Below are 12,728 nucleotides of genomic sequence, written 5' to 3' on the forward strand. Positions count from 1 at the left end.
TATTAAAAGTAGGTACTAGTGGAACCTTTCTTATTACTTATTAAAAGTAGTCAAATATATAAAACCGACAAAAATAATTTGGATTCGGAGTAGTAGGTGTACCGTTATATAAAGTTTGCATCTACAGCTCCACAGTCACATAGCTATGCACTTAAAATTCGAAATATGAAACAAAAAATCGGACAGGTTTGTGAAAAATAATGGTTGCAAAACAATCCATAATTAACCGTAAAAACGAGCGGCGTCAGTAATTTAAGAAACTGTCATTATAATTATTACATTCATTACGTTCTCTGAATCACTGAATATTCACAACACGGTACGATAATGATGCTCAATAAAAAACAAGTACGGAAAAGGAGAGAGGTTGATGAGTCCTCCTTATCGTTTAGTGACGGAACATATGGCAGTTACTATAAGGAAGTGATAGGGCTTACAGCAAACCCCGTCTCTCTCACGTATACTACGCTGTCATGTACCAAACTATTAGAACGGTATAATGCTACGGAATTGACTCAAGGACCTTGCACTGAACGTCCTCCACATTTGCCGGGCTTTTATAGGAAATGGACAACAAAAATCCTTAAGCACAGGCATTGTTATTATATAAACCAAAGGCAATCCGCTATGAGACAGAAGAACTCCTTCATGGAATAAACTTCAGGCAACAAGATATTATTTCCCATCGGAAAGTAGCTAAACGATATACAATAAAATAATACAATGAGTTTTTCAAAGGAAAACATAAGATATTATCCTACAAATTTGTCTTACACACGTCTTGTTTCACTGACTCCACTTTTTGCATGAGTGATTTGCCACAGTGGCATCATTTCCAAAGGTCGAGACTCACACTGTCGTTACGAGCACACTACAGCTTTCTACCGCTTTCATAAAATATTAGGAAGGAACATTTCAACGATTCATCAACAGCCATGATGGCACCTGCGTTGGCGTATTCTCCACAGTAGTTAGGTGCTGAGAATATCGTCACTAACTGTCGCTGTGCGAAGAACTGGTAACCGTTCTCCACTACCTGGTGAGCTCTGCAGACGAGGTCGAAATCGTACTGGCGCAGGAACTGCTCGACAACATCAGCTCCGAAAGTCACAGAAATACCCCTCTCTTCGTTGGGGCCCCAGCCGGTTATACTGCCGTCGGGGTCAGACCACAAGAGGTCACAGAGTAATCCTTTATCTGGCACATCTGTCGGCCTCATTATCTCACGTATTTGGTTGAGGTTACGCAGCTCAGGACTTAGGCCAGCGTGGCAGCAGAAAATCCTGTCGCTTACCACCGCAGCCACCGGCAAGCAGTTGAAGCAGTCGTTGAAAGTCTTCCACACTTTCACATTGTACCGTCTCTTGCACTCGTCGTAAAACCCGTACACCCCGTTGATGCCCGCAGCCTCGTGGTTCCCTCTCAACAAGAAAAAGTTCTCCGGGTATTTGATTTTGTATGCGAGCAAAAGGCATATCGTCTCCAGAGACTGTTGTCCTCTGTCTACGTAGTCACCGAGGAAGAGGTAATTCGAATGCGGTGGGAATCCGCCACGCTCGAACAGCCGAAGAAGATCGACGAACTGACCGTGTATGTCGCCACAAATATTTAGCGGAGCCTCCAGTTCCAGCAGCGTCTCCTGTGACAGAAATATTTCGCGTGAACTGAGACACAACGCTCTCATTTCTCCTTCTGTAAGGGCAGCGGCTTTACAGCGTCGATTTCTGTGAAAGCACAGTAGACGATCTATAAGACTATCGATAGAGATTTCTGGTTCAATTTCAGCCATAGGAGAATCATTACCAATGGCACGTAAGTCTACATTTTCCAGTGAAGTTTCACTCCATGTCTTGAAACCACCGAGAAAAACAAATTTTGGTGGCGAGTCTTCGTTCACAACAGCACCAACTCGAATCGTCACACTTTATTTGCATCATCTGCAACGTCTTCCCAATAACGCAACACCGTAACTCAGCCTCAGGGGCAGATATTTCCAAACTGTGAAGCTATTTGAAACAAGTCGTAGGCGCGACGCACACTTCTCAGCGCCTTCGGCGCAGTGTCGGTAAGGGCCAGCTCTTTACAACTATGAATTTGCTAAAGCACAGATACATTGTTATTGCTTTTCACATTACTAGTGAAACGCATTGAAGCGCACTGAATAAAGTCTACCAGTGATCTCTATCTGCAGCAGTCTGAGAATGCCGACCAAAGATGCTCGCACTTTGTGGCTGCCATATCGTAGTTAGACAAAAAAATAATCGATTTTACACACAACTAATACGATGTCATCAACCATTACCAACTATTGTACAAACTTCTCCTTCATCAAAATAATATCGCCGTTTTAAAACTAATTATGAAATTCATTGATAAATGCAACTTTACTCTGTAAATCTCCAAAACACTGAGACATGGCTGTATGGCCTTCAGGCCAAAAGTCTCAATAAACAATAATAGTAATAATAATAATAATAAAGAATTATCGCTAGAACGCAAAAGAAAACAGTTTTAAGATACCAAATTCACGCGAATCACATCGAATGTTCCAGATTTCTGGAGCGGTCCAAAGTGAACTGCTTCAAAACTAGTGTAAAAACGGAAGTTTTGCTGTCTCGTTTTATAGCTCGAGTGTTATGGACGCATTCATGGGGGTATCAGAAAATTCATTCCACTTTATTTTCACGTATACTTTACTCATTCATTCCATTTTATCGCCAAGTAATCCAATGAGATGCCATAGAAATCGATATACTATGTCAACCTTACCTTTAAGTAGGTCTACATGTAATTCGTAAAATCAAGTGTCCTAAATAAAATAGACGGCTCTTAAGCAAAGTTGTCGTCGTTTCCTCCAATATTCTGCCAATGCTCATAAAAAAATACGGATGACATGGAGCTCATTAGGTAGAAATAATATTAAAATGGGCAGAACACTTATTTTTCAATGTATAGCTAAATAAATTTTTACATTTTTTGTATCTGAAGTGACATATTTATGTTGCCACTCGGTATCACAAAGGCATTCAGCAAATCTATCAAAGGACATTAAACTTCGAGTTTTCAGGTAGATAATCTGCATTCATAGGAACAACAAAACGGTTCAAATGGCTCTAAGCACTATGGGACTTAACATCTGAGGTCATCAGTCCGCTGGACTTAGAATTACTTAAACCTAACTAACCTAAAGACATCACACGCACCCATACCCGAGGTAGGATTCGAACCTGCGACTGTGGCAGCAGCGCGGTTCCAGGCTGAACCGCCTAGAACCGCTCGGCCACAGCGGCCGGCTAGGTACAACATATGGGCTATTTTTGGAGTAGGGATACGTGCAGATGGTGGCAGATGATGATTTCGGAAATGCGAATGCTTGTCAGTTCCCTAAAGGATATATATACAGTAAATGAGTCTTCGCCATTCTAATTTAGTCAGTCCCGATTTTTTGCTGCCATTTTCAGGAATGAAACCACAGAGGAAACAGAAAAATTGTTAGTTATGTAAACGACGGATTACTCTGGTGTGTGGGGGTTCATCTAACGAATTAGTGCAATCTTGTGCTGATATGATAGACTCTGCTTCAGATGCTGCTATAGTTAGTGAGAGGAGATATACACATCAACAAAAGTTCTGCACCCGTACATATTGCGCAGGTGTGTTGCTAAAGTGACTGCTCCTGTAACGATCGGAAGGTCACCTTTGACTTTGTTTGTAAACATACACGCGGTTACTATGAGCGCTAGCAACGAGTAGAATGCCGCATTCGAATGGACTATAGTGTTTCAGTTGGGATGCGTTGGAGACGTCTTGGGAACAGTAGAGTGAACATCCATCATCCTGCGACGGACAATCTCGACCAATGGTCGGGTTCGAATCATCACGTTACGTACAGAAGGTTTGTCAATCAGAGAAGTTGTTCGACGCGTACACCGAAGACAAAGCGACGTTCAGACATGGAATCACTTCCAGTTGACGGGTAGTGTTGAGAACTTACACCGCACGGGCCGTCCACGTTCGACAGATGCCAAGGATGATCTATATCTACGACTTTTGAGTAAAAGGAATCATGGACTGAGTGCTCCAGAACTGAAATCAGCGTCCGAAAGGGCTAAAGGAAGACACTATCGCGTAAAATAGTTAGGAGACGATAGCATGTTGCGAATCCTCAATTGCGACGACCATGACGTGCCCCACGTCCTACACAACAATGACTTTGTTACAGATGGGCAAGAAGTCATCCAGAGTGGACGCTCCGAGATTGGCGTCGGGTGTTATTTACAGACGAAACTCGGATCTGCTTGTACCCTGATAACACTGGTCTACAAGATTCAACTTTGCAAAATTTTCGAGCACCAAAATTGTACGTATTTCGACCTATTGAACACGAATTTGGCAATGGTTTTCACCCAATGTTTTTGTGTAAATTGTACTTGTCACTGTCTAATTGTATTCTGATTTTGTATTGCTTGAACAAAATGATTTCGTCTGTAAATGCTAATTTTGTCAACACAAAAGGCATGAATGCTAATAAAATTTGTTTTCGTACATACCTAAATTTTTGTTGGACGTTTGCTGCCCCTCTTATGTGCAGTACTACTATCGTGCAGTGGTGTCCAACAGTAGTCACCCATCATACTTGTTGCACAGTGCCCCTAATGGTGTTGCTCCAGCGTAGGTACGATCTGATGAAATCCTTCCCCATGCTCACCGGAGACTTGTCCAAGAGCAATAGCAGGAAAAGAATCCAAGTGTGAGTAAAGAACGGCCAGTTTTAACGACATATTACCACTGAGATTACGGTAGGACTTCCGTTGTTCGTTGACTGACACATCACTATTTTCTGCTCTCGTCTCCAAAGAAATCAGAACACAGTTTACTGAAAGAATTCCAGCAGTCCAATTCAAGAGGGCTCAAAACTGTGACAAAATGAGGATCGTGACTAAACTGTCTAATTTGAGGGCCAAAAAACACACCTGCTTTCACTTTGGCTTCACCCAACACAGGGAGTTTCTAACGTAAGTACATAAAACCAGGTCCACCTTTGTCCATTGCAACAACGAATGACTTCACAAATCCAAGTTTTACGGCAAGTGGTGGTAACAAAATGTCTTCCAAATTCACCAATGGAACGTTTACTACGTTCTTCCAACCAGGTTCCATTTACTTACGGGGAGGCCAAATCCGTCTGTCGTAATGACTCTTCCGGTCACGGCTATCCCGCTCGTAAAGAAAACGACAATGTTTTGTGTACCCAGATTGTAACCTTGTAAGTATCCCAATTAGTCTGAAGTCACCACAGATTTTCCCCTTGTGACTGTTATATCGAATTTTATTCAACAGAAGTTCCATACTGCTGTATCTTTCCTTCAAAATAGTGGCACAAGCCACGGGAACAGAAGGATATACATTGCTATTGTTGTAAGTAGGCTGTTTAGGTTTTTTTATTGGTAACGTCACCTCTGTATGAAAATCACTGGCTGTGCTGTGTGCAGTCTGTGTCTAGTTTGCATTGTTGTCTGCCATTGTAGTGTTGGGCAGCGGCAGCTGGATGTGAACAGCGCGTAGCGTTGCGCAGTTGGAGGTGAGCCGCCAGCAGTGGTGGATGTGGGGAGGGAAATGGCGGAGTTTTGAAATTTGTAAAAATGGAGGTCATGAACTGCTGTATATATTATGACTTTTGATGACTATTAAGGTAAATACATTGTTTGTTCTCTATTAAAATCTTTCATTTGCTAACTATGCCTATCAGTAGTTAGTGCCTTCCGTAGTTTGAATCTTTTATTTAGCTGGCAGTAGTGGCGCTCGCTGTATCGCAGTAGCTTGAGTAACGAAGATTTTTGTGAGGTAAGTGATTTGTGAAAGGTACAGGTTAATGTTAGTAAGGGCCATTCCTTTGTAGGGATTTCTGAAAGTCAGATTGCGTTGCGCTAAAAAAAAAATATTGTGTTTCAGTTTAAGCACAGTCATGTACAATTGTTCAAAGGGGACGTTTCATATGTCGACCCTTAGCCGAGGATACCTCACTGGAATCTTCTGATTTTTTTCTTGTAGTTTGTGTAATTAGTGTAGCTATTGTTTATTGCTAGCGCGTAATTGTAGAGAGAATCTCCTTTGTAGTTGCAGTCTTTCATTGTTGTTGTGGCATGCATGTTAATTTGCACCAAGTATTTCGCTGCTGCGCTTGCAATTAACGAGATATTATTTTCAGTACTATGTTAATGTGTTCTCTTATTTTTGCTCTTCAAATTGTGCTTTTCTGTGTTATCGTGTGAAATATTGTGACAATAATGGCGTGTGAAAAACGTAATACTAGGCTCCAAAGTAAACTGAGAAATGACAGTGAAAACGAAAGCAGTGTGTTAGCGCCACCGAGTAATGAATTAACTGATGTTCAAAGTAGTAATTTGGTAATTGTGCATAGGGAAATGGAGCGGGCTGCAAACAATGGTGTAGACAGTGAAACAGGTAGTGAACAGGGAAGCATTATCGATCGATCGCTCGGCAACAGCTCGCCTCAGGAATCCGAAATGACAGGACACAATTTTGCAAATACTGTAGATTCCGGTTTTGCGTCCTCACCGTTTTCGCAAATGAGTCAAGACACATTTTCCGCTTGTCAAAATGTGAATGTTGCCGGTGCAAATTCACTACCGAAAAGCACTGAGGAACATGTTTCAGACACCAGTGCATTGTTATTACAATTAATGCAACAAATGGGCCAAAAGCTTGAAAAGTTAGACACAATGGAACAACACCAGAGACAAACACAGCAACAGTTAGACACAATGGAACAAAATCAGAGACAAACACAGCAAAAGCTTCAAAAGTTAGACACCACACTTGAACAAACACGTGAAGATTTAACTACTGAGTTACATAAAATCGAATCGAAATGTCAAAAAGTCTGTAATGACGTAAAAACACAAATTTGTGAGCATTTTCAACCTATTTTTTCGCGGCATGAAAATGCATTACAGAATCACGAAGCAGCCATAAAAGAACTGCAAACTAAATCATGAGACCTTGCAAGCTAAATTTGACTCAGTTGCATCTACCGATTCGGTTACGCAACTTGCAAAAACTCAGGAAAACTTGAAGGACACAGTAGATTCGATTTCAACACAAATGGACACTCTGAAACTTGGTTCAGAAAAACACACTGAGGAAATGTGTTCACTATCGGAGAAAGTAGCCGAACTTTCGGATCAGGTCACTAATTTATCTACGAAGGTAGATGATAATCTGAATGACACAAAACCAGCAGTCTTTAATGACACAGAAGAGAGCGAACAAATTAGGAAACTGAAACAAAATCTGAATCAAATTAATACGCAACACCAAAGAGAAATCCGGGAAGTACAAGATCAGTTGACACAGGTAATACAAGAATTACGTATTTCAGAGGCCACTCGCGCTCCAATACGGGAAGAGGGACATAGAAATACGGAACAGCCACAAAATAATAACTCAGGGCTCTTCGGAAATTATGAAAGAAATTGGCAAGGTACACCGAATTTTGAGATGGTACCGCCGAAACGACGTAACAATGGCCGACATGCGACTCGCCGACATGATGATTTTGACTATAAGCTGTTCATCACTACACGTAAATTCAAAACTTTTAAGAATTCTGGCAACGACATTCATCCACAAGCATGGCTCCATCAATTCTCTCATTGTTTTCCTCCCAACTGGTCGTTAGAACACAGATTAGAATTTATGTGTGGCTATTTAGAGAATGAACCAGCTGTAAGAATGCGATCGGTCATTCACGATTGTCACAGTGAAGGAGAATTTTACCATGCCTTCCTCTCAGCATATTGGTCTCAAGCTACACAAGACCGAGTAAAACATAGCATCATGATGATGAAACACTTTGAACAATCTGAATTTTCCAGTCTTGTCAAATATTTTGAAGACATGATGCATAAGAATCAGTATCTTTCAAACCCATACAGTCCCTCAGAACTCATCCGCATTTGCTTAATCAAATTACCTGAACATTTACGGCATATTATTGTAGCAGGACGTTGCAAAGACGACATTGAAGCTTTTCAGGGGCTCTTACAAGAACTGGAAATTGACACTGACATTCGCGGAACACGAAAACAGGAGCACAACAATTACAGGTCACATCCGTGACAATTCCGCGATGACAGAAATACTAACTGGACACGACAAGGCTATTCTTACAACGCAAATCGTGACCCAAACAGACACCACCCATATGACAACCGCTGGCAGAGTAATAATAGTTACAGAGAAAGTTCGCATTTCCGTAGTAATGACTATCACAGAGACAATCAGAGAAACAGACAATATGGGAACCAAAACAATTATTATCAAGGGAGGCAGAATAACTTCAGACGCAACAGTTCGGCGCACAGTTACGATTTGGGGAGAAATTCTCCACCACATGACAGACAAGGAAGAAACTACGGAATCTACCAACATGACGACAGACGATATATTCGTAACGACAGACCTGAATTGCATCAGAACTGGCGGGATTCAAACAGGTCAGGGCTCTCTCGTCACGGTGAATTTGTAGAAGTTAGGTCTCCAAATCTCAATAACGACGCGCGCCAACTAAGGAACAGACAATGACTCGCACAGCAGGCAGCCGCGTGCGCCCGCTGGCTCCGAGAAAAATAACATAAGACGCTAGCCTTGAGAAAAATTTTAGCATTCTGCATTCTTGCTTGTTAGTTGCACATTTACGTAATGACTATAAGGCTCACATACTTAGAACATTTACCAGTACTGCTAATGAGATTTTAACGCAACATTTTGGTTTACTTGAAACTACATTCTGGATTTAAAGTACTTTCTGTGGAATTAATGATGACTTAGCATTTTGTTTCTTTGACAGCTACACGATTATATCACGACGCTACTAATGAGTGACAATTTACAATGTTGTTTTTGCGGTGTATCTGTTTTATATCCGCACAGTTTTTCTGAATTCTTCTGGAAAGCAAAACATGTTTTAGTAGTAAGCTACAGATGGGTAGATCACATAACTAATGAGGACGTATTGAATAGGATTGGGGAGAAGAGAAGTTTGTGGCACAACTTGACCAGAAGAAGGGATCGGTTGGTAGGACATGTTCTGAGGCATCAAGGGATCACCAATTTAGTATTGGAGGGCAGCGTGGAGGGTAAAAATCGTAGAGGGAGACCAAGAGATGAATACACTAAGCAGATTCAGAAGGATGTAGGTTGCAGTAGGTACTGGGAGATGAAAAAGCTTGCACAGGATAGAGTAGCATGGAGAGCTGCATCAAACCAGTCTCAGGACTGAAGACCACAACAACAACATAGTAAGCTACAATATGAGAGCCTTTTTCGTAGCACAACAATACTTTACAGTATAGTACTTTCTTGATCACAGTAATGTACGTAATAACTACGATATCTGTACACAAAGCATTTCACTTTCGTTTATGATGGGGTAAGTGCATTGACTTCTGCAGAACTTAGCTTTCGGACGACGATAATTACGACACTTCCACAGAATTATCTTACAGCAAGACGCACATTTAGCGCTACAGGACACGCATTTGAGTGATTAATTTTGTACTTAAAAGATTTATTTTTAAAGATATTTGAAGTACAATGATACAAAGTTTTTCCGTGATACATTTCATTCCTTTGCTCTAATCTGTAGCACCTGAGGGTATAATTACATTGATCCTCAGGGGGGTACACGCTTACTTTGTGTACCATGTGTGTGGCAACCACAAGGAACCCAAGCTAATATGGTATTTGCTTATACAACTTTACACATCGGTACCGTATTTCTCTAACACACAAATTACACAGCTATCTGATCATGTAACTGAGAGATAAACTTTTTTTATTACATCAGTGACAGATGTTTACGCAATTACACAGTTGGATAACTTCACACTTATGAAATTGTATTTTGTCTGTACTTTGTGAACTGCTCTTAATTTTTGGAACCATTGTGATACTATGAGAGCTTTGAATGATGTATTTGGTATGGGATCATGATTTTTAAATTACGTTTGAGGTAGATGACATTATTGAAATGAGCAGAGAATATTTTTTAGGATTTGAAATTATTGCAGAAAGCTACGACGTTTTTGAGATTTGACTGAGGTGTTATGATGTTATTATTACGACGACGATGTGTATTATGTTGTTGAGGAATGTTTATTATGCTACGTATTTCTCATGATGAAATATTGAAGAAGTGTCGACGAATATGTATATGTATAATGAGGTAAGGAATAATGAGTAGTGTTTAGGGACTCTGATTTGTGGAAAAGGTTGTTGGAAACCAAGAATCGTACTTTAAGAGTTATGAAATGTGTGTAAATGCGTGAATGTATCACAATGCTGACGAAAATTTTTTGGACTCTGTTATATTTACAGGATTTTGTTTCTACACATTTGTAACGCAAATTTTCGACCTGTGAAATTTTTATATGAGACTGTCACTGTAGCGAAAACTGCTGTCGTAAATATTTCGGTAAGAAAGGTAAGTGACCGTTACGTAATTCGTTGTGAGCGGCCAGGTGTGCCAGCCGCCTTGAGAAAAAGCCATTAGGTGGTAGAAAAAAAAGGGGGGGAGGCCATTATCCTCGCTATCGACATTCCTTTGCAGAAAGCATCGTAAATACGACACCCTCAAACTTGAAAACATGATTACACTGTAGAGTTCTTAATTTATGATATTTACTAAATTGCCTAATGAAATGACGAGAAATATTTTTATGTCTATACACCTGATTATGACTACTGTCTCTCTAGTTGAGAGATTTTTCTACTAACTTATGAAATGCCTAATGACTACTGAATGATGTTCTTATGCTTTACTTTGTACATAGTTGCTTATTTCATTTGATATCTAGTTTCTAGCTGCACTGCAGCATTGGTTAAAATAAAATTTTATAGATGTACTAATATAAATATTTTCTGTCTACAGATCGAGTAAATAATAATTTTTTCAAAAAAATGAGGGAGCACAAAATGACATTTACCTTCACAGGAACTGCATTCATAACTTTCTTTTCAAGTAATTGGTAATTTTTCGGTAGAATAACTTCTTGTGGTGCACCACTTTAATTACATAGACATTAAGATGTGAATATACATTTCCCTTGTCTGCATTGTTGTCTTTAGTGTACTATTTTTTCTGCTTGAGCTATGTCATGTTTAGATATGTTTTTTTTTTTTTATTTGCTGCTGCTGTTTGCCAGGCATAATGTTACTGAATTTGACTTTGTATTACGCTGTTAAGCCAGTTTACTACGCATTTATTTTTCTTGTTTGCTGCACAGTGCCTTACATTAGTTGTAATATTGCAATTGCTTTGCCAGTTTGAATTTTTTGTCATTGATGTTTGTGTTACTTGTTTTGTGCTGGTGCATTGCCTCGTCCCTTAGTTTAGCATCTGAGCTCAGTAGATTTAAGTTAGCTTAAGAGGGGGTAGACTATATAAGAGAATGAGTTGCGATGAATTGGAAGAAATGCATTGAGAAGTTAAACGAAAAAAGTACAGAAAGCAGGTATAGATAGTACTTTTGGGAGGAATATGAACAAAGGGAGATCTCCATGCAAAATACTGCAGTAAAACAAACCCTGTCCTTTCCTTTTGTATTATTCCGCTATATGTGTGTGTACTCTTGTGTATTTGTGTTTTTCCTGGCTTTATGTGTTTAGCTAATACGATTTATGTTGTAGAATTTTTCTAGTACTAAGCTATATTCACTATGAGGAGGAATACTGTTATCCTCAAATATAAGTTGCATTAATAATATGTTATTTTCTTTGTAAAGTTGTTTACAATTCTGTTCTGTTTCAATGTTCATGTGTGAAATTAATGTTTCGAAAACTATTCTCATTATTTTATATATTTACTTATGTCACAATTCCTGTAACTCTGATGGATATGTTATTTCGATTCTTTTGTAAAGCCTGTACTACAAATGTTATCTGTATTGTTATGTTCTTTAATGATGTATTTTGTACCTTTGTAATTTTATTTTCATGTTGTAAATTTATAATTGTATAGACACCAGTTCTTCAAATTAAGTTACATTTCACTGCACACGTTTCTGCGTTTCTGCTGGTCATAGTATATGGACAATATATGAGAAGTAGGGACTGATAGTGTTTGCACGTGTGTTAATGATTCAGCAAGGGACTGGATAACAGCATTGCTGGATCTAAGGACAATTCCAGAAACTTTGTGAGTGCACAAGTGGTGGTTTATGGACTTGCTATATTGTCCACAAGACTCTTCGATGGTGATTGTGCACCTGCACATTTGCAACAGATGGCTGCTGGCCGTCTCTACAAGGACTACAGTGGGTCTGCACCTTTGATGACCCACCAATGCCATTATTTCTACAAGGACTACAGTGGGTCTACACCTTTGCTGACTCACCAGTACCATTATTTCTACAAGAACTGCAATGGGTCTGCACTTCTGGTGGCCCACCAATACCACAATCTCTACCAGGACTACAGTGGGTCTACTCTGTGATGACCTGCCTACCAATATTATTCAAAACTTCGAATGACTCTGCTGTGGGTTTGCTCTGTTGTGACCCATTACCTGTCAGCATGTCGAGAGTCAGCACTGTCTTTCCGATGGAAGGACACTACTTCTTCAAGACTGCATGGAAATCCACTACTTCTGTGTGCATTCTCTTTTACTGTTCAGACTTTGAAAAAAAAGAAAAATACTGTAATTT

General features: G+C 39.8%; 1 protein-coding gene across 1 annotated transcript; it reads right to left on the reverse strand.

Moving 5' to 3' along the window:
- Positions 1-284: 284 nt before the first annotated feature.
- LOC124712076 (serine/threonine-protein phosphatase alpha-2 isoform-like) lies at positions 285-1,789 on the reverse strand. Its single transcript, XM_047242371.1, has 2 exons — positions 906-1,789; positions 285-333 (listed from the first exon to the last, which is right to left on the reverse strand). Exons 1-2 carry the CDS (start codon positions 1,787-1,789, stop codon positions 285-287), a joined length of 933 nt encoding a protein of 310 aa, XP_047098327.1.
- Positions 1,790-12,728: the final 10,939 nt, after the last annotated feature.

This window comes from Schistocerca piceifrons, chromosome 8 (genome assembly GCF_021461385.2).
Source record: "Schistocerca piceifrons isolate TAMUIC-IGC-003096 chromosome 8, iqSchPice1.1, whole genome shotgun sequence".
Taxonomy (NCBI): Eukaryota; Metazoa; Arthropoda; class Insecta; order Orthoptera; family Acrididae; genus Schistocerca; species Schistocerca piceifrons.

Excerpts from the sequence above, each read along its gene's own strand:
- LOC124712076 (XM_047242371.1), bottom strand. The coding sequence starts at position 1,789 with ATGGCTGAAATTGAACCAGAAATCTCTATCGATAGTCTTATAGATCGT. Across the intron at positions 334-905 it reads GAATCGTTGAAATGTTCCTT|CATCATTATCGTACCGTGTT; the intron begins CCTAATATTTTA and ends TTTTTTATTGAG.